Genomic DNA, 22,351 nt, shown 5'->3' with positions numbered 1-22,351 from the left:
CTTGGAGCAGAGAAATGATCAGCTCAAGGTCATTCAACCAGTAAGGCCTTCTCTCCTTGAGGCTGGCTGATGACTTCCACGTGTCTGCCTCCAGTTCACATCTCTCCTCTCAAGTTGCAGCACCCACATCCACCAACTGACTCAAGGTCTGCACTTTGCAGTCCCAAATGCCGCTAAACTCAGCTTCCAGCCTAAACCCACAGTATTTTCCCATAAGCCTGCTTTCTTTCCAGAGCCATTATTCTTTCAGATGTTCAAGTTCAAAACCTAGGCAGCATTATTATACCCTCAACATGTTTTCTCTCTCTCTCTCTCTCTCTCTCTCTCTATATATATATATATATATATAAATATATATATACTCTCTTTGCTTTATGAATGTCTCTGACATCTGCCCACTTCTCCTTCTATCCATCACGGACACACCTCCTGCTGAAATCACCTCTAGGTTTACAGTCTGCCGTTCCGTTACCACCTCCACTCCAGGCTCTCTACGCTGCAGCCAGAGTGATCGTGTAATTCCCCTGCTTATAATCTTTCGTTGGCTTCCCGGTTGCTGTGATTTGGATTTTGTTAGAGCAACGAAAAGTGAAGTAATATGCCAGTGCTCTTTAGCTAAAGATAAGAATCCTCAGCAAGACCTATAAAGACTAAAGCAACCTGACCCCTGGGTGTCTCTAGCCACAGTCCTGCCCTTACACTTTGGCTTCTGTCCCACAGGCCTTCAGTCTATCCAAGGTACCCAGATCCCTCCCTCGCTGGAGCTTTAGCTCTCGATGTTCTGTGTGTTTGGACAATCTATTTGCTGTTACCTACAAATGCTAACTCATCCTTCAGTTTCAACGTCAATTCCTTATGAAGCCTTCCCTGATGACCAGGTTGCATTGGAAGCATTTTGCTTCATCATTTATAATTGTGTGTGTGCCTTTACCTGTTTTTGTTTGCTATCTCTGTTGCCTTGGATGCTCTGTGACAGCTTCTTACCTTTGCATTCTCTGGTGCCTAGCACAGGGCCTGCTATATTAGGCACTTAACAATGTGTACTGGAGTCACATCCAGATTTTCTGACTCCAAATTTTATCTACAGCATTCCCTAGGAAGTTCAAGTGCCCAAAGCTCTTTTATCTTGGAAACTAAATCCAGGAAATTGGGGCTGGTGCTATGGCGTAGCGGGTAAAGTTGCTGCCTGCAGTGCTGGCATTCCCATATGGGTGCTGGTTCAAGTCCTGGCTGCTCCACTTCTGATCAAGCTCTCTGCTATGGCCTGGGAAAGCAGTAGAGGATGACCCAGGTCCTTGGGGCCCTGCACCGTGTGGGAGACTCCTGGCTCCTGGCTTCGGATCAGCACAGCTCAGGCTGTTGTGGCCATCTGGGGAGTGAACCAGCAGATGGAAGACCTCTCTCTCTCTCTACCTCTCTTTCTTTGTGTAACTCTGACTTTCAAATAAATAAATAAATCTTTTAAATAAATAAATCTAGGAAATGAAATTCTGAGCCAACATGGCATATTTCATCCCTGTCAAACAAAGTTTCTGATTTAAATTAATTAAATGTTAAAATAATTAACTGTGAAATAAGTAGGGCTTTGGCTTTCTCTACTAGTGTAATACTAATGTACAGGTGGGATTACAGTGGAATTTACTCAACTTTCACTTTTTAAAATAAGGACACAATATACTTCACTAAGCTCCCTATTACATGGCACTTCAGATGAGGGTGCGTGAGTATGGTATTCTAGTCACAAATTCTCAACTTGATAAGAATTCCGACACAACTTAAAAATTCTCAAACTGTAGTGAACAAAATGTATCCTTTATTGAAAAATTTAGCAGACACTTTAGTCATCTCTAGCGTCCTGATTACTAAGTTAATGGTTTACTTACCAGGGAAATCTAGATACAGGAAGGGCTAGCTAATAGAGAATTCATCTGGCAAAATGCTGGTTGACATGTCACTGCATACAGTTAGAAAAAACTGGGCAGATAGCAGGTGTGATGACACATGGCGTGAACACTTCACTCTGCACCTTTTCTGCTCTACTTCAGTCTCCGGAGGTTTTCCTGGGCAGTGGGGCCCTGTCTACACTGCTGTGGTCATTACTAGGATTCTGGTGACTGCTGACAAACCAGTCTGCTCTGGCAGCCCACGGAGGGAACTTGGGGAAATACATCTCGGTATCATTTTCAGAATCATTTCCCCAAATAAATATTTCACTTTCTGAATATAAAGCCACTGTTAGGTCATGGATAATCTCGAAATGCCATTTTTCGCTCTATAATTCTGTTTGATTGTGTTCGTGTTCACCGAGAACCCTGCTCTCAGCCCTGCAAATTCTCTCCCAGTCTCCTATAGACTAGTATTGGCGAATGGAGTGACCCTTTCAATGTCAACATGCTTGTTTAGAGGCTGGTAAAAGGCAAAAAAAAAAAAAAAAAGTTGTTCTTTCCTTCTTTCTTCTAATTTAATATGTATTTGCTAAGGGCCTACTGTGTGCCAGGCACTATTTTGATCTCTGGGGAATAAAGCAGTGGAAAAAGAAGAAAAGATGAAGTCCTTTTCCTTCTAGAATTTACAGTTTGAAACGTGCTTTATAAGTAGAAATTAAGTACGGTAGAGAATTCCAGCCACTGATGAACTGAGAGGGCTGGCCACAAATCGCAAAGAGCAGATATACAGTTGGCCTTCTCTGTCCAAAGATTCTGCAGCTGTGGATTCAACTAACAGTGGACTGAAAATAGTGGATGGGGGAAGGTGTGGCATAGTGGGTTAAGTGGCCGCCTGTGACCCACGCATTCTCTGTGGGCACCAGTTGGAGTCCTGGCTACTCCACTTCTGATCCAGCTTCCTACTAATGGCTGGGGGTCAGAGGTAGGAGTTGGCAGAAGTGGTGGAAGATGACCCAGTGCAATCACTTGGGAGACCCAGAAGAAGCTCCTGGCTTCCACCTGACTCAGCTCTTGACATTGCAGCCACCTGGGGAATGAATCAGCTAATGGAAGATCTCTGTCTGTCTCTCCCTCTCTCTCTATAACTCTTTCAAATATATATATTTTTTAAATTGGAAAATATATTGATCTGTACTAAACATGTATAGACTTAAAACATTTAATTATTTTTGTGTTTTTTAAATATTTATTTATTTATTTGAAAGTCAGAGAGAGGAGAGGCAGAGAGAGAGAGGTCTTCCGTAATGGTTCACTCCCCAGTTGGCTGCAACAGCCGGAGCTGTGCCTATCAGAAGCCAGGAGCCAGGAGTGTCTTCCCAGTCTCCAACTCAGGTGCAGGGGCCCAAGGACTTAGGCCATCTTCCACTGCTTTCCCAGGCCACAGCAGAGAGCTGGATTGGAAGAGAAGCAACCTGGACTAGAACGGGCGCCCATATGGAATGCCGGTGCTTCAGGCCAGGGCGTTAACCCACTGCACCACAGCACCGGCCCCTAATTTTTGTGTTTCTAAGAGAGAGAGGGAGAGAGAGAGGGAGAGAGAGAGGGAGAGAGAGAGAACAAATGAACATATCTGTAACAGCTTAGGTGGACAAGGAGCCATGCAGGTCATTTGAGGCGTGGAAAAGATTCGAGCACTTGAGCCATCATCTGCTGCCTCCAGGATACACATTAGCAGTAAACTGGCTTCTAACTGGAAGAATCAGGACTTGAACTAGGCACTCTGATATGGGATGCAGGAGTTCCAAACTGCTGTTGTAAACAACCATCCCATGTATAGACTTGTTTTCTTCTTCTTGTTTCCTAACAACACAGTATAACATCTATTTACATAGCCCTTAACGTTTTGTTAGATATTGTAAGTGATTAAGAGGTTTGAATGTACATATGAGAATGTGTGTAGGGAATATGAAAATATTATACAGTTTTATGTAATGGACTTGAGCCTCCATGGATTTTGGTACCTGTTGGGGGGGGCCCTGGAATCATTCCCTGTGGATACTGAGGGATGATTATATCTCTGAATTTTAAAATATTCATCTTTCCAAGTTGAAGATTAGAAAAACCATTTTTAAAAAGCATGATCTACTCCATATAAAAAGGTTTAATGGGAATTTAGTTTTAGAATACTGCTCAAATTCATAAAGGCCAAATCTGAGAATTTGTAAAATATTTTTTCAAATACAATATAGAATAAAAGTAGTATTATTATTAATACTATATATTATTATATTATAATATTATTATAATAATATAATAATATTACATATTATTATATTATATATAATATAATATATATTATTAATGACTCCAAATAAGTTTATCTCAACATCATACTCCCTTCTAATTTAATCCATTCAAGTAGTTTTTCCTAGGTTCTCTTGAATGGATCCTTGAAAACAGGGCAGTGTCTTGGTCATCTTAGGATTCCAGTGCTTTATAAAATTTGTAAAATTTTATTACCGTAAAATATTATATTATTAACAAGGTTGGTTTACAAACTGGAAAGTTAAATGGGCTCCTTCCATAGTTTTGCAACACCATTAAAAATAAATGAAAATTTAGGGTTTTGGTTTTGAATTTCTTTCTTAAATAGAACCAAATTATTTTATTGAAACAACAAATCCTTTAAAATACATGTATAAATATACATAATAAAATTTAAATATTAATATAATTTATATAAGTAATCCATATAATTAATTTCATTGTATATAATTTCTATATATCTCAAGCTTTTGGATATCTGGACAAATGGAGGCACACACACTTCTGTATCATATTGGATTATTTGTCTCTTAGAGTCTAAAAGACAGGGTAAGTTTTATGGCTGTGTGACTTGATGGAAGGGAAAAATTCCATGATCTTCTAGCTTAAAAGCACATCCTGGGGCTGGTATAGTGGGTTAAACTGCCACCTGTGATACTGGCATCCCATATGGGCGACTCTGGTTAAAGTCCTGGCTGTTCTATTTCTGATCCTGCTCGCTGCTAATGCACCTGGAAAAGCAGTGGAAGACGGCCGAAGTGCTTGGGCCCCTGTGCAAGATACGTGGGAAACCCAGAGAGTGTTCCAGTTTCCTGGTTTTGACCTGCCCAGCCCTGGTCATTGTGTCCATTGGGGAGTGAATCAGTATAGAATCACTCTCTCTCTCTCTCTCCCTCTCTCAGTAACTCTACCTTTCAGATAAATTAAATAAAAATCCGTTTTTTTTTTTAAAAAGTACATCCTGTACTACTTTTTATTATAGATGTTGAAAGGCTGCTGGCATCTCTAAGTTACCATTGAAGAATAATAATGGTAACAATTATCATTATATTATATCAGAAGCAAATGACCACGGAAGAGGTGATTTACTACTTACTTTAACTAATGTAAATAAATTTAAAATGTAGCACTAGGTAAAATTTAATTTTAGGGTAACAGTTTTCCCCAGGAGCTCACAATTTATTTAGAAAATGAAATTTTCAATTTTATGAACATTATGCTTCTAAGATGAAAATTAAGCAATAATATGGTTTCTAGAAATTACTATTAGTAATAAACAGGAAGCACTCAAGCATAATGGTGTGGGGAGCAACTCGGACTAGACTAAGTTACTGAAATTAAGACTTATTCTATGCATCTGCTCTCCCACAATATGGCGCTGGGAGAGGAGTAAACAACTTTTACACAGCTGCCTCCAGTTCGACCAATAACCTGCAGGAGCTGATCCTGCTCCTGACTGGAGGAGAGCAGCGTACTCGGCGTGTGGGTAGCAGAGTTGGGATTGGTGGAAGAGGACTATAAAGGAGGAGAGAGACAACATGCACCAGGAACATCTAAGGGGAACATCCGGATAACATCTGAGCAGCCCCCGAGAGAGCTGGCTGGCGGTGTGCCGCTCCCCCGCGGAAGTGGGGAAAGTGGCAGGGGGAGCCGCCCTTCCACGGAGGTGGAAGGACGGCAGCCAACCCGGGAAGGACCAGCAGCAAACCCGGGAAGGGCCGAGCAGACAAAAGAACAGCGCAGGGTCCAGTGTCGTTCCTCCGTGAAGAGGGGGAGCGACATAATGGTACACTCTTCAAGAAGATAAATTTTTGTTTTAGAACTGGGCTCAAGTTTATGCTTCACTATTTACCATGTAACCCTGGGTAACGTACTTGATCTTTAAGTTTTTTTTTTTTTTTTTTTTTTTTTATTTGAAAGACAGAGTGACAGAGACAGAGGGAGAGACAGAGATGGAGAGGTCTTCTATCTGCTGGTTCACAGCCCGAATAGCCACAATGGCCAGGGCCAAATCAGGCTGAAGCCAGGGGCCAGGAAATCCGTCAGGGTCTCCCACATGGGTGGCAGGGGCCTAAGCACTTGTGCCATCTTCTGCTGCTTTCCCAGGCACGTTAGCTGGGAGCTGGATCAGAAGCGGAGCAACAGGGATTCACATGATACTCTGGTACGGGATGCTGGTGTTCCGGGCGGTGACTTAACCTGCTGGGCTATAACATAGCCCCGATGCTTGATCTCGCTAAGCCTCAGTTTCTGGATTCAAAACTAGGATAACATTACTGGGTCCGTGAGGCTGATGAGAGGATCAAATTAGATAATGGATTTAAGTGTTCAGCACAGTGACTAGGAAATGATAAATACTCTACAAATGGAACTATTATCATCGATAGGATTTTTCCTCTAGGACTTTAATTTATGAAATAGTTACCTTATTGACAGGAATAATGTTTTTGACATTGTAGTAGAAGCCAAAATAAACCATGTTGAAAACTCCATGACGTCCCAAAGTTGCCGTAAATCCTTTGTTGAGGCCCTGGAGTCCAAAGCCTTCCTTTTTAATGATGTGTCTTGCATAACTCATGGTGGATGGTTGCTGCAGGAGAGAGAAGCAAAGCCAGAAAGATGATCTTTGGGACTGTCGAACAGAGGAAATTACTGTATTAGCTTCCCTTCAAGCCAGAATTATTAAGGACTTCTTTTCCCAAACATGAATAATCATGCCTAGATCTGTGCTTTTGAAAATGAGAAAACCCAAAAAGCAAACAAAATTTCATGCATAACAACAGGTTTTATGGAGAAGATTGTTGGCAAAGAAAAAGCATCCTTATTGGAATTAGTGAAACTAATGTCATATAATAACTATCACCACTTTCAACATGTAAATAATTGTACCCAATTCTGGATTACCCACTCTAATGGAGGGGATTAGCCAGATAGATAAGTTAGTAATCCATAACTGTGCATCATCCAAAAGGAATTTATATTTGGCTGCTGAGTCCAGTATATTTATCTTTCTAATTACATTTTTCTAAAGCTAATGTTACAATTAGCCATGATTTCATTGCCTCAATGGTTTACAGTGCACTAGGGTAGAAGCTGGCCATGGATAAATAACTGTTGATTGTACATGTCCTCAAGAAGGTGGGCAATCAGCGCGTGCTATCACTCGCTGTGAAAAACTACGAGTCAGTGGTGTTGAGAGTGCTGGGTTACCTTTAATTTACTAGTTTCCAGTCCTCTGATTGATTACTCAAGGCTGAAATACCCCTGCCTGCTGGAATCCAGTCTGTTGCTACTTTTGGAACGGTTAGAGCTCACTGCAGTTCGCTCTGAGGCTTACATTTCATTACAACACAATTACAACGATTCATGAAGTTTTTCAAAAGCAGTGAGAGTGATTATTTCCTCTGTGGAGGTACTGTACAAAGGATATCTCTTTCTCTCATATTTTGATTGAGTAGTAAATAGGGAAAAATGTTCAGTGTTTAATTCTTTTTTCTTTTACTTTGCCCATAAGGCAAGCACTGACACGGCATTTGTTTGATATTTCACCGGAACAGGTTGCTGAATGCATGGCGGTCTGGTGCGCTTCCAGACTAAAAGTTTTTTTTTTTTTAATCAGATACAATTAAGGCTACAACAGCAGAACAGAACAAATCCAATCAAGGCTTCTCATCAAACTTGTATTAATAGCCATCATTAACATGATACCTTAGATGAGCTTGTTTATATAGTAAATCCCATAGCTTTTGCTCATAAATGTTTTACGATCTCTAGCTACAACTCTATACTCAACTCCAACTTTTCATCTAAGTGGATTAATTACAATAAGCGACATTAAGCTTAAGGAAACCTTTCTATGTAATATGAAGAAACCATGTAAAGAATATATCTTGAGACAAAAAAATTTTCTCATATAGAAAATCCAAAATATTTTCAGAAGGTTGAAGTTTACTCTGTTCTAAATATGGGATATTTTGGTTTGTGTTTAGGCACCCTGACTCTAGACCCTAATTGCTTATTTTGGTTTTTGAAAGAGATGAGGGCAGACTGAGCAGATGCTCCATTCTACTGGAAAGAACTGGGAGTGCTGAGCAAAGAGCTGTGAAGGGCATGGGAGCGTGGGAGAGGAGGTGGTTTTCCTGGGGGTGGAAGGAATGGGGCAGGAGCAAGGTCTCCTGAGCCCAGCCTGAGCAGCACAGGTGCTCCCAACCAAACTTTTTCTCCATACTCACTAATCTGAAGCCTCCAGGGCAAAGGAGATGGGGACTCGCAGAGATCATTAGGGTTTGAAGCAACGGAGGAGCCAAGACTTTGAAAGGAAAGGCAGATAACATCGACCTTCCCTTAAAGCACAGTTCCAAGGATGTTCTACGGTTTAAAAATCCTAGTGTGCTATATCACCAGAATTCAGATAATTAAACTAAATATGAATTTGAATAAAATCTCCCTCATCATCTTGAAAAGAGAAGGCTTCCACTAGATCTTGGTGAAGGTCAACAAATATTCAAACGGCATTTACTAATTGTTCCCTGATTTTCACTCATTTGGGTGTGTGCAAGGAAGTACAATGCACATTTTTTTAAAAAAGATGATTTCTTCGGGAGGTAGAGTTACAGAGAGTGAGAGACAGAGAGAAAGGTCTTCCATCCGCTGGTTTACTACCCAAGTGGCTGCAACGGTTACAGCTGGGCCAATTCGAAGCTAGGAGCTTCTTCTGGGTCTCCCACATGGGGTCAGGGGCCCAAGCACTTGGGCCATCTTCCACTGCTTTCCCAGTCATAAGCAAAGATCTGGATTGAAAGAGGAGCAGCTGGGACACAAACCCCTGCCCATATGGGATGCTGGTGCTGTAGCTGGAAGCTTAGCCTACCATGCCACAGCGTCAGCCCCCTGGCGCACAGATATTAAACCAAAATGCTGTGTTCAGTTTGAACTATATTTGCCAGTGATTAAATAAACCATAGGGTAGCATAATAACTAGAAATAGGAACTCAGGGGCATGCATTTGGCCTAGTGGTTAATTTGGGAAGCACACATTCCACATCAGACTACCTGGGTTCCAGGACTGCTTCTGCTCCCAATTATGGTTTCCTGCTAATTGTACATCCTGGGAGGCAACAGGTGATGGCTCAAATGTTTCAGTACCTGCCAATCACATGGGAGGCTTGGATTGAATTTCCAGTTTCCAACTTTGTCCTGGTCTATCTTTAGCCACTGTGGGTATTTGGAGAAGGAACCAGTTGACAGGAATTCTCTGTCTTTCTGACTCCATTTCCCCGTCTCTCAAATAAATAAATAAGTGGCCGGCGCCGCGGTTCAATAGGCTAATCCTCCTCCTGCGGCGCCAGCACACTGGGTTCTAGTCCCAGTCGGGGCGCTGGATTCTGTCCCGGTTGCCCCTCTTCCAGGCCAGCTCTCTGCTGTGGCCCGGGAGTGCAGTGGAGGATGGCCCAGGTCCTTGGGCCCTGCACCCGCATGGGAGACCAGGAGAAGCACCTGGCTCCTGGGTTCGGACCAGTGTGGTTCGCTGGCTGCAGTGCGCCGGCCACAGCGGCCATTGGAGGGTGAACCAACGGAAAAGGAAGACCTTTCTCTCTGTCTCTCTCTCTCACTGTCCACTCTGCCTGTCAAAAAACAAAAACAAAAACAAAAAACAAAACCAAGGATAATAATAGAATCTTTCTCACAGGATTGTTGTGATGATAAATAGGTCAATGAACTTGGTCCATTGCAGCATTTACTGTACATTTAGATGTTAAAAATCATGGCAATTATGATGAAAATCATAAAAAATGATTGTGATAACAAAATAACAGGTGATTTATTTGTTTATGGAAAGTAGTGACAATGAAAAGTAGAGGCAGATTTGAGTGAGAAGGACATTCTAAAGTAGGTTCTTCCTTCTCATGTCTTTTGTACAACTTTTCTGTTTCCCAGATCCCTGGACCCTTGAGTTGAAGTCCACCCAAAAGGTATCCAGGATGCAAGATAACAGGTCTGCTGCTTCTGAGGCCCAGCAAATCCAGCCGTGGACCAGACCTCTCATTCCAGGGACAGTGCCTCAGCCAAGGGGCTTTCTCCTCTGGAGCTGTAGGTCCCATACACTGGCAGATTCCCTAGCCTCAGAGTTAGCATCCTTGGAGAGCACTCTGCACTTGGCCAGTCTAAGTGCTGTAGACGCAAGGCAACATGGGGGCAAAGACTGGGAATGGAAAATCACACAGACTGGGTCCCCAGGTCTACATGGCTCTACAGCCTAGAAGATTCTTTCACAGGTATCAGGTACCTGGAACAGGGTAAGGGGTCCTCAAAGTTCATCATTATCATAGATGCTTGGCACTTTATGTATGAAGTGGTATTTAGTCTTCTCAGCAAGTGTATGGGACAGGCATTATCATCATCCTCATTTGACAGATGAGGAAACTAAATCTTAGAAGTTAGGTTACTCATCTAAGATCACACAGTAAGTAGTAGTGTCAGAATTCAAATTGAGGACCCTTCGTCTCCAAGTTTGTAGGTTTTTGTTGTTTATTTTTTCTTATTTGAAAGACAAAAAGAGAGAAGGAGAGAGAGAATGAGGGAGAGAGAGTGTATGTGTAGGTGAGAGAGAGCAGCTTATCTTTTGGTTCACTCCCCAGATGCCCAGAACTGCCAGGGTTGGGCCAAGTTGAAACCAGAAAATGGCAACCCAATCTGGGCCTCCCATGGAGGTGGCAGTTACGCAAGAACTTGAGCCGTCACCTGCCGCCTCCCTGGGTGCACACTACTGGGAAACTGAGCAGAACCTTGAATATAGGTACTCTGATAGAGGATACAAGCATCCCAAATGGTGTTTTAACTGGTATGCCAAAGGTCCATCCCTAAGTCTGCAGTTTTATCCTCCGCATGGTTCTGCTATCCTAACACGTTTGATCGCTTCTCTCAACAATCCTGTAGACTGGTCAGCAGGCACTGTATATTCCTATTTTTCAGGTAAGGAAATAAGGATATATACATATGTGTATGTATGTGTGTATATATTTACATATATGTGTATATACAGATATATATATATATATATATATATATATATATAAAATGTTCCTAAGGTAAAATGCTGCTGATGAATGGCTTAACCAGAAAACTGCAACTCGTCCACTGCTCCTTCCTTACTCATCCTTGTTATACATAGGGCATGAGATTTTTTCAGAGTTTGAGAGTTCAGCTGATATACATAACAGATGCATTAATAATACACATGTATTTTTTTTCCTGGCAAGTTGGGGCATTGGGATAGAGGAAAACCAGAATTTTAATACCTACAAAAATTAGAAGTAAAATTATGACAGTTTTTTTTTTTTTTTGCTTCACTCAGAGACCTTGTATTACACACATGCAAGCAAATATTTAATTAGAAAGGCAAAACACGACTTCCACTAGGATGCTTAAATAGGAAAATATAGAATAATTTTGACTAGATCTCTGTAAACACAAGGAATTTTACTAAACTTATTTGATTACCGGGCTACCATTTCAAAACAAAATGCTAACTGATTAGCATCATCAGCCAAATGATTCCGATACTATCCAACCCAGCAAGTCACTAACCAGTTCAATTTCTTTCCAATATTTAGATTCACTCCAATTTTCATATTTAGTTACCAATTGTGGTTCAAATTGCATTCTGACTTTCCTGGATGAGCCTTTCACTGACTGCACCAGAGCTTCAAGCATGGAAGAAGTATATCTAATATAGTTAATATTGTGATAGCAAAATGCTTACAGCATTGGCTTACAGAAATCTTCATTTCACTGGTACATGCCAGAAGTGTTTTTATTTAAAATAAATCAAAGGCTTCTTTAACTTTTATTTCAGGTATTTGCAGTTTTTAATGCTTGAAATTCCATACTCTTTAATGCATTCACTTATTCAACAAGTATGTAATAAAACCTATAGGTGTCATGCTCTGTGTTAAATGTTTAGCACAGAACTTTGCTCACATTCTAGAAAGCTAAAAAATATTGTTGCTTTGACTTTTTTGGTGGGGGGAGATGCTGACTTTTTTCTACCCATGAGAATGTCACAATGGTTATGGAATATGGAATCAAATATCTGTTTAAAGAGTCCTTAAGAGGCTCAATTAAAGAAGGTTCTAAGTGAAATAAGCCAAATACAAAAAGAAAAATATTGCAGGCTCTCAATTATATGTCAAATCTGGAGAAAAAAGGTCAAATATACAGAGATGGGGAATGAAACAGTGGTTACGTGGAGAAGAAAGAGGGAGATGTAGGTCAAAGAATAAAAAGTAGCAAATATGTGGAATAAACAAGTCTGGAAATCTATTGTACAACATGAGGACTATCATTAATAAATATATTGTATTGAGATTTTTTATTAAAAATTAGATTTTAGTTGTTCTTATTACAAAAAGTCACTATGTGAGATGATACATGTCAACCTGCTTTCCAGTTGTGACCATTTCACTATGCATATATATATATATCCTGTACCATGATGTTGTAAATCTCAAATATATAATATATTTAAAAATTTAAATATGAGAAAACAGAACAAGAGAGAGAAGGAAGACCCTTTGCTGAAACAATATTCCCAGGCACCACTTTGGGGCACTGACTCCTCATTCTCTAACACTTCACTGAGATGACTTATGGCAGCCTGAGCTATTTTTTCTGGAATTCTTCCACCCAACTACTGACCATAGCTGGCTCTGATTAGCTTGTGAGATCACAGACAGAGGTTTTAGGCAGCAGGCATTGTTCCCTGGGTAAACAGGCGTCAGATTATGGCCAACAGGTACAGGCATGGGATGTGTCAGTGCAGCTCCTCTATCTCAGGGTCCAAAGAAGAGCCCTAGGCACAGCATATCAAAAACCAGCATGCTCCACGTATGTTCCTTTGCTTGCTTCCTATGGCAAAGTGAATTTTGTTGCATTTAAGAGCCAATGGAATAAGGGTGTTACATTGGATTTCATTATATGGCTGGAAAGCAAACTGGATGAAACCTTTACACAATGGATTGAATATCCAAAAGTGGGCCTTCAGGAAAATACTGATTTGTTAAAAGAAGAGATGCAATTGCTACATTTAGCTTGGAAAACACACTTGCTCTTCAGGAGATAGGAGATCATCTATGCTTTTCGTTAATCAAATGAGGTCTTGAAGCATTTCCATAAATTTAAAAAAGAAAAAAAGAAAAATTTTCCTTTTATTTGGGAACAAAATGCAAAATAAAGCAGAAGAATTAGTCTTATAAGTCTATAATTGTACAACTGTACATATATAATAATTGTACATATAAAATAATTATGTCTATAATTATTTTAGATTAGATATTTCATTAATTCATTATTATAGTTTATTTAAATAGGGCATGATTATGGGCAGAAAAGACACCCAAATATAGTTATGTTTCATCTAGAGATTATATTGTAGGAACAAGCCTATTTTGAAACAATCTGAGAGTAGAGAATAATTTGCTGTCAACAAGCCCTCCTGGATGTTGAATCACAAAGCTACACCAAGTTGCTGCCCGATAATCATCCCTGGAGAAGCACCAGGCCCTCTGGATCAGGAGATGCTGGCACTGTACCTTGGTCCCTTGGCCCCGTATTGTTGGCAGAGCAGGAAGGAAGGTGATGGGGCTGTGGCCATAGGGACTACTGCTAGAAGGAGACTGCTGAGCAGGAAGGGGCCTCGGCTTCCTTGTAGTTTCAGAAGCAGTTTGGATTTTTCCTTGAACTTTCTAGTTTTCCAGGTTTGTTTATCCCAATGAAAGCAATATGGTTGACTAGAAAGGGATCTATATGATAGTGCTCAGTGCCTTAAAGCTACTAATGTCATTGGACTTTATTTTCCCTGTCTCTAAAATAGGGATAAAGCTACCAAGCTACCAAGAAGATTTTAATTATCAAGTGAGTATGAGAATTGGTGGAAATGGAAAGGTTCACAGTAGTAACGACTGAGAAGGGTTGGCAGAAATCACCAACTGTTTTCTTTACATAGCTCAGTATTAGCTAATTTGTGAAAACTATGCCTGTATTACTCTAATTTACAAAAGCAAACAAAGAGGGGGAGAACCCCATGTAAGGCGTCTTGCAGGATGTCTGGCATATAGTAGATGTTCTGTAAATGGTAGCTATTATCATTACTTCAAAGTCTCAATTCTAAAAGCAAAAAACCTTGGTTTCTGGCACAGCTGAGTGGAAGACTGAAGTCTATTTTCTCTGAATGATAATAGATAGGCAACTTGGCTGCTGTCTTAGGTATTGTGGAAAGATAACTATAGGAATGGATTTATGTGCATAATTCTTTTTTCTGCCCACAAGCATCATAGACTGGAAAGAAATAATCTATGTACTGAACAGTTGCCAGACAGTGTTTCACACAGTAATGCAGGAAAAATTTGAACTCCATACATCATCATGAATGTTGACATGCCCTTGAATCTGGCTTTTCACACTATCTGCAAACAGAGCCACACGTTCACGCTCTATATTTCAACTTCTTCTCTCTTTCTTCCTTATATCAGAATAAGCACAGAATACAGCACTTTTATTTTGACTTTATATTGGCCTTCCAGAATATAACTAGGTTTGAATGTTTATTGATTGTCTATAAAGTAAATAATCATTCAACTTTATGGTATCATGAAAACCTAATTGCTTTCTATTAGATTATTAAGCTCCTAGAATAAAGTGTACATTTAGTGATATTATCCAAATTCAGAATCAAACTCTGAACTAATTTTAAAAATCTCTATCTTTAAAGATTTTGGCATCAATTACACACATTTGCTATCTACTCACTGACCCTTAAAATTATAATCATAGAGCAAGCAAGAAGACAACTAATTATTCCTTTTTTTTTGGTGTGAATACCTTTAATGATCAAATAGAGGCAAAACAGGCTTTTGCAATTTCCTAGAGGTTTAGTTGAATATTTTGGGGGTGAGAATGATTATGTTCATATGTAATGTAGACAAAAATGACAGAGCAGAAGGAAAACCTGTGCCCCAGCACACATCAGAGGCAAATCCTATAGACCTCAAGGGAAGGAAAACATAACCCTTTAGCCAAACAGTAACTTTGAAGTAGATTTCAAAGTGGAGAGAAAAACTGGGAAACAATTCACACAAGATTTTGCTCCTGGGGAGAAATTCACATTTTCCAGGCTGATCGAAAGCATGCAAGTGAAACACCATTTGGCTTTGCACAACTGATAGAAGATTTTTAGTTCTCACACATTTAAAGCTAAAAAACAATGGAGTTACTGGGGAGAAAGGTCCTGTAAGGACAACAAGCTACAAAGTCACACTTTTGGCAAGACTGGCTATGCAAACCATCTCCAACAGAGAAATCCTTGGGCAAACTTAATCCTAAACCCAAGTGATTACAAGCCAGAATGACTCTTTGCTTGGGTTTAGTTTGAAGGACAGAGGGAAATTTGGGTCTATCCCGATTTTATCTGAACATGTTTTTACACCCATTGAACCAAACCAGAGCATGACAAAGCTGTGATTACTTTGCTCCCCACAGAAGGTCAATCACATTTAAATTAGAGACTGGTTTTCTTTATTCACTGTGAATTTTAAGATGCTAGCCAAGAGTCCAGTACTGGAATTGAAGGAAGTATGGCAGAGATTATAGTCTCTGACTGATACAGTGGCAATTTAAAAAATGGAGGCAGGACAACACACTATTGAAATACTTTATACAGAATTTGGAAGGATATGAGGCAGTATCAGGGACCAAATTAACCATGACTTTTACATTTTTAGAATACTTTATGGCTACACTGGGTGAGGAGGTATATTTTGTGGGGAACATATTTTTGACTGACTAGAGAATCACACTAGGCTATCACAGCAGGGAAAACAGGGGTAGGGACAGCCAGCACAGCACCTACCATGACTGGGGAATCCTGATGAGAATCGCACTTGGGGCTCCAGGGCTGCAGTTCCCGTCATGCAGCCGCCAAGAACCCAACAGAAGGTATTTTTGCTCTTAGTCAGTACTTCACTTGGAACTCAGCTTGAAGGCCCTTTGCCTTGACCTTCATGCTTCAGAGGGCCCATTTTGATCCTCCACCAATCATGACCAGCCCACATGGCCAAGGGATATCTCCCTACATCCCACTACTCCTTCTATGTCATGCTCTACGTACCTGAGACTATGGCAGTCCTTATGTCGCAACTTTTTTTTTTTTTTTTTTTTTTTTTTTTTTTTTTTTTTTTTACAGGCAGAGTGGACAGTGAGAGAGAGAGACAGAGAGAAAGGTCTTCCTTTGCCATTGGTTCACCCTCCAATGGCCACCGCAGCCGGCGCGCTGATCTGATGGCAGGAGCCAGGTGCTTCTCCTGGTCTCCCATGGGGTGCAGGGCCCAAGCACTTGGGCCATCCTCCACTGCACTCCCTGGCCACAGCAGAGAGCTGGCCTGGAAGAAGAGCAACCGGGACAGAATCTGGCGCCCTGACCGGGACTAGAACCTGGTGTGCCGGCGCCGCAAGGCAGAGGATTAGCCTAGTGAGCCGTGGCACCGGCTTATGTTGCAACTTTATCACTCTATCATTTCCTAGAAAAATATTAAGTTTAACATTGGCCGAGACTGTGGTCCCAGGCTGTCTTTCTTTGCAGAGCCCCTCTCAACTGCAACAACTTCTTGGAAAATTTCATGTTTAAAAGGCAACACTGACATCTCTGTCGGGCTGAAGAAATAGAAAAATGTAAAACAACTTGTGTAGGATTCCATGGTGGTTCATGTCCAACACATGGGTAGAAAGGCTAGACAGTGGACATGCTGCCTGAGAATCTCACACTATTCAAAGGACATCGAGGATTATTTACCCACAAAATAAGCCTCTATGGGGAACTTGCTCTGCTTATCTTACAGGTGTTACAAAGTCAGATGAACATTCTGCACAAAGTCCATCAATTAATGTTCCAACACAAGTGGTAACTGTAATAGACTGAAAAGATTGGACAAGAGCTTAGGTCACAACCTTCCATGCTAAGTGATTGTGAGGGCTTGACAAGGATGTATGTTAACTTCATGCAGCTATTCCAGATGAAGAATGTCTTGATTGTGGCATCAAATGTTTTTAGTTTCATCTTGAACTTGTGCTGCTATGTACTACTTGTTTACAGCAAACAGACACCCAGGTACTGGCATTTAGGATAGTGACTCACATCTGAGTTTAAAGACTTTATCATTAGGAACTTTATGTGGGCTGCCAGTCCTTATGCCCTGGATAAAGAATTCAGGCTCTGGGGATTATACTGGTACCAAAGAATGACCCAAGGTGGACGAAGGGAGAAGACTGACCATCATTCGTAAGGTACTTTTGTTTCCACAATACTAGTCAGCTATGATAGCTCAGTATTAATTGGGACAGTTATTTCCAGATAAATCTGTGTCCACTTAAACATAAGAATTTATAAGATAAACTTGTCTATAGAAATAGTTATTGTTGATTGAGTGCCTACTATTTGCTAGGCTCTGTGTTTAAGACCTTTGCATATCACATTTAAATTCTCATAAAAAGCATATTGTAATAATAAACACTGATATTTATCAAGCCATCACTATACACCAGATTGTACTGACAGCTTTCTATTTAAGCCCCCATTATTTATATTTTGAATAGCTTGAGAAGAATTGGAATTAATTCTTTAAATGTCTAGTAGAATTCAGCAGTGAAGCTGTCTGGTCTTGGGCTTTTCTTTTTGGAAGGGTCTTTATTACTGATTCAATCTCTATCTTGGTTATTGCTCTGTTCAGGTTTTCTATGTCTTCATAACTCAATTTTGGTAGATTGCATGTGTCTAGGAATCTATCTGTTTCTTCTAAATTTTCCAATTTGTCAGCATATAGCTCTTTGTAGTAATTCCTGACGATTCTTTTTATTTCTGTGGTATCTGTTATATTTCCTTTTTCATCTCTGATTTTATGAATTTTTATTTTTTTTAAAGATTGATTTTATTTATTTGAAGACAGAGTTACAGAGAGAGGTAGAGACAGAGAGAGGGGTCTTCCATCCACTGGTTCACTCCTCAGATAGCTGCAGATCCAGGAGCTTCTTCCAGGTCTCCCACATGGGTGCAGAGGCCCAAGGACTTGGGCCATCTTCTATTGCTATCTCAGGCCACAATAGAGAGCTGGATTGAAAGAGGAGCAGCCGGGACTAGAACCAGCGCACATATGGGATGCCAGCACCTCAGGCCAGGGCTTTAACCCGCTGCGCCACAGTGCCAGTCCCCATCATCTTTGATTTTACTGATTCGAGTTTTCTCCCTCTTTTTTTTTTTTTTTTTTTTTTTTTTTTGGTTAGTTTGGCCAATGGTGTGTTCAATTTTATTTTTTAAAAACACTAGCTCTTCATTTCACTGATCTTTCATTTTTTTGTTTAAATTTTATTTCTTCTCTCATTTTAATTATTTCTTTCCTCCTGCTAATTTTGGGTTTGGTTTGTTGTTGTTTTTCCAGGTCCTTGAGATGCATTTATAGCTCATTTATTTGGTACCTTTCCATTTTTTTTCATGTAGGCACCAATTACTATAAATTTTCCTCTTAACACGGCTTTTGTTGTATCCCATATGTTTTGATATGATGTATTAGATGTATTATTGTCTTCAATTTTTCCAGAAATTTCTTGATTTCTCTTTTGATTTCTTCTATGACCCACTGTTTATTCAGGAATGTTATTCAGTCTCCACATGTTTGCATATGATCTAGAGATTTTTGAGTTGTTAATTTCCAGCTTCATTCCATTGTTGTCAGAGAAGACGCATGGTATGATTTTGATATTTTTTAATTTGCTGAGACTTGCTTTATGGCCTAGCGTATGGTATCTTAGAGAAAGTTCCATGCACTGATGAGAAGAATGTGTATTCTGCAACTAAGGGGTAAAAGGTTCTGTAGATATTGGTTAGGTCCATTTGGTCTACAGTGTTGATTAGCTCTATTGTTTCTTTATTGAATTTCTGTCTAGTTGATTTGTCCATTGATGAAAGTGGAGTGTTGAGTTTCCCCATTACTACTCTATTGGAGTCTATGTCTCCTTTTAGATCCATTAACATTTCTTTTAAATACAGAGACCTGTAATTGGGTGTGTATACATTTATTATAGTCACATTGATCCCTTAATCATTACATAGTGGTCTTCTTTGTCTCTTTTAAGAGTTTTTACGCTAAAGTCTATTATGAGTGATATTAGGATGGCAACACCTGCACTTTTTTCTTTCTGTTAGCATGGAATATCTTTTTCCATCCTTTCACTTTGTTTGCATGTATCTTTGTTGGTGAGATGTGTAGGCAGCAATAGATGGGTCTTGTTCTTTAATCCAGTCAGCCAGTCTGTATCTTTTTTTTTTCTTTTTGACAGGTAGAGTTAGACAGTGAGAGAGAGAGAGAGAGAGAGAGAGAGAGAAAGGTCTTCCTTCCATTGGTTCAGCCCCCCAAATGGCCGCTATGGCCAGCGCGCTGCGCCAGTCCGAAGCCAGGAGCCAGGTGCTTCCTCACCATCCTCCACTGCCTTCCCGGGCCACAGCAGAGACCTGGACTGGAAGAGGAGCAACTGGGACAGAATCCGGCACCCCAACCAGGACTAGAACCTGGGGTGCTGGCGCCACATGCAGAAGATTAGCCTAGTGAGCCGCAGCACTGGCCCAGTCTGTATCTTTTAACTGGAGAGTTAAGGCCTTTTCCATTCAAGGTGACAATTGATAAGTAACGACTTGGCCCTGCCATTTTCTCATAAATATTCCTATTGTTTACTTTGGATTTCTTTTGTACTTTTACTAGGGGATTTTATTTATTTATTTTTTTGACAGGCAGAGCGGACAGTGAGAGAGAGAGACAGAGAGAGAAAGGTCTTCCTTTGCCGTTGGTTCACCCTCCAATGGCCGCTGCTGCAGCCGGCGCACCGCGCTGATCTGATGGCAGGAGCCAGGATCCAGGTGCTTTTCCTGGTCTCCCATGGGGTGCAGGGCCCAAGCACCTGGGCCATCCTCCACTGCACTCCCTGGCCATAGCAGAGAGCTGGCCTGGAAGAGGGGCAACCGGGACAGAATCCGGCGCTTACTAGGGGATTTTATGCTTTCACATTCTTTCATAATGATGGCTATCTTTCTGTGTGTAGCACATCTGAAGGATCTTTTGTAAGGCTGGATGAGTGGTGACAAATTCTTTTAATTTTTGTTATGGAAGGTCTTTATTTCACCTTCATTCATAAACGAGAACTTTGCAGGGTACAGAATTCTGGGTTGACAGCTGTTTTTTTTTATTTTTAAGATTTATTTATTTATTTGAAAAATCAGAATTACACAGAGAGACAGAGAGAAGCCTTCCATGCATTGGATCACTACCCCGTTGGCTGCAACATCTGGAGATGTGCCAATATGAAGTCAGGAGCCAGGAAATTCTTCCGGGTCTCCCACATGGGTGCAGGGGCCCAAGGACTTGGGCCATCTTCTACTGCTTTCCCAGGCCATAGTAGAGAGCTGGATCAGAAGTGGAGCAAGGTTGGCGCCACGGCTCACTAGGCTAATCCTCTGCCTTGCGGCGCTGGCACACCGGGTTCTAGACCCGGTCAGGGCGCCAGATTCTGTCCTGGTTGCCCCTCTTCCAGGCCAGCTCTCTGCTGTGGCCAGGGAGTGCAGTGGAGGATGGCCCAAGTGCTTGGGCCCTGCACCCCATGGGAGACCAGGAGAAGTACCTGGCTCCTGCCATCGGATCAGTGTGGTGTGCCGTCCGCAATGTGCTGGCTGTGGCGGCCATTGGAGGGTGAACCAACGGCAAAGGAAGACCTTTCTCTCTGTCTCTCTCTCTCACTGTCCACTCTGCCTGTCGAAAAAAAAAAAAAAAAAAGAAGTGGAACAGCCAGGACTTGAACCAGTGCCCATATGGGATGCCAGCACTGTAAGTGGCAGCTTTACCTGCTATGCCACAGCGTTGGCCCAAACAGTAGTTTTCTTTTAAGAACTGAAGTATATCTCACCATTCCCTTGTTGCCTGTAGGGTTTCTGATGAGAAGTCAGCTGTGGGTCTAATTAGAGATCCTCTTATAGCAATTGGGCATTTCTCTCCTGCACATTTTAGAATCTTTAATGTATTACTGTGAAAAGTTTGACTACACTGTGTAATGGTGAAGATCTTTTCTGGTCATGTCTGTTAGGAGTTCTATATGCTTCCTCTACTTGGACACCCCTTTCTTCAAATTGGGGAAGTTTTCTGTAATTATTTCACTAAATAGACCCTTTAGGCCAATCTCTCTTTCCACATTTTCAGGAACTCCTAAGACCTGTATATTGGGTCATCTGATAATATCTCATAAATCTCCAACACTGTTTTTAAGTTTTCTATTTTCTTCTTCTTCTTCTTCTTCTTTTTTTTTTTTTTTTGATCTGACTGTAAGATTTCCAAAGATTTGTCTTTTAGTTTGGATATTCTTTCTTCTGCCTTACCAAGTCTGCTGTTAAATCTTTCCACCACATTTTTTATTTAATCTATTGAATTCTTCACCTCCAATATTTCATTTTGATTTCTCTTTAAAATCTCAATTTCATGGAAAAAACTTCTGTTCATGTCATGTATCATTTTCTTTAGTTCTTGGATTTGCTTCTATTGCTTTTGAGTAATCCTATGATTAATTTTTTGAATTCCATTTCCAATATTTCCTCAATCTCTTTATCTTCACATTCTAATGCTGAAATGTTTTTGTGTTCCTTTGGGGGGAGGTCATATTGTCTTTCTTACTCTTGTTTCTTGAATTTCTGTGTTTTTATTTAGGTATATTTGTAGAGTTGATTTTTATTTTTCTCTAAGGTCTTTCATCTTTGAGCTATGCCTCTGTGGCTTAGTGGAATGTTTGCACTTTCAGTGAATACTAAGAGGTGTGTGGTGGGTGTGGCCAGGGAGCTCTAGTCAGTGCTCCAGTGTGGAGTGAATATCCAGGGTAACACCCAAGTTAGGCGTGGTAGATCTAAATGTCCAGGTGTTAGCCCCCAGTGTGTTCAACACTCACTCATGCCACAATATGAACCACACAAATGATCTGCGCAGTCCTCACTGTGAGCACAGTTCCCACTGCAATAATCTGCTATAGGCCACCAAAGAGCTCTGGGCATGTGGAGCCATACCCAG

At 40.8% G+C, this 22,351-nt stretch overlaps 1 protein-coding gene across 7 annotated transcripts in view; it reads right to left on the bottom strand.

Moving 5' to 3' along the window:
• The window catches only part of SLC25A21 (solute carrier family 25 member 21), a 559,911-nt gene that overhangs the window by 22,247 nt on the left and 515,313 nt on the right, over positions 1 to 22,351 (bottom strand). For all 7 annotated transcript variants that reach the window (XR_016217388.1, XM_089309349.1, XM_089309350.1 and 4 more), the window contains one exon: positions 6,637 to 6,801. Coding sequence is in view for 6 of the 7 variants with exons in the window: in XM_089309349.1 (XP_089165475.1) it covers positions 6,637 to 6,801 (165 nt within the window). In the remaining variant the exon portion in view is untranslated. The remainder of the gene's footprint in view (positions 1 to 6,636; positions 6,802 to 22,351) is intronic.

This window comes from Oryctolagus cuniculus, chromosome 12, assembly GCF_051225735.1.
Source record: "Oryctolagus cuniculus isolate XC-2025 breed Fujian yellow rabbit chromosome 12, ASM5122573v1, whole genome shotgun sequence".
In the NCBI taxonomy this organism is placed as follows: Eukaryota; Metazoa; Chordata; class Mammalia; order Lagomorpha; family Leporidae; genus Oryctolagus; species Oryctolagus cuniculus.
The sequence above is the reverse complement of the archived record's forward strand: the minus strand, read 5'-3'. Positions and strand labels throughout refer to the sequence as shown.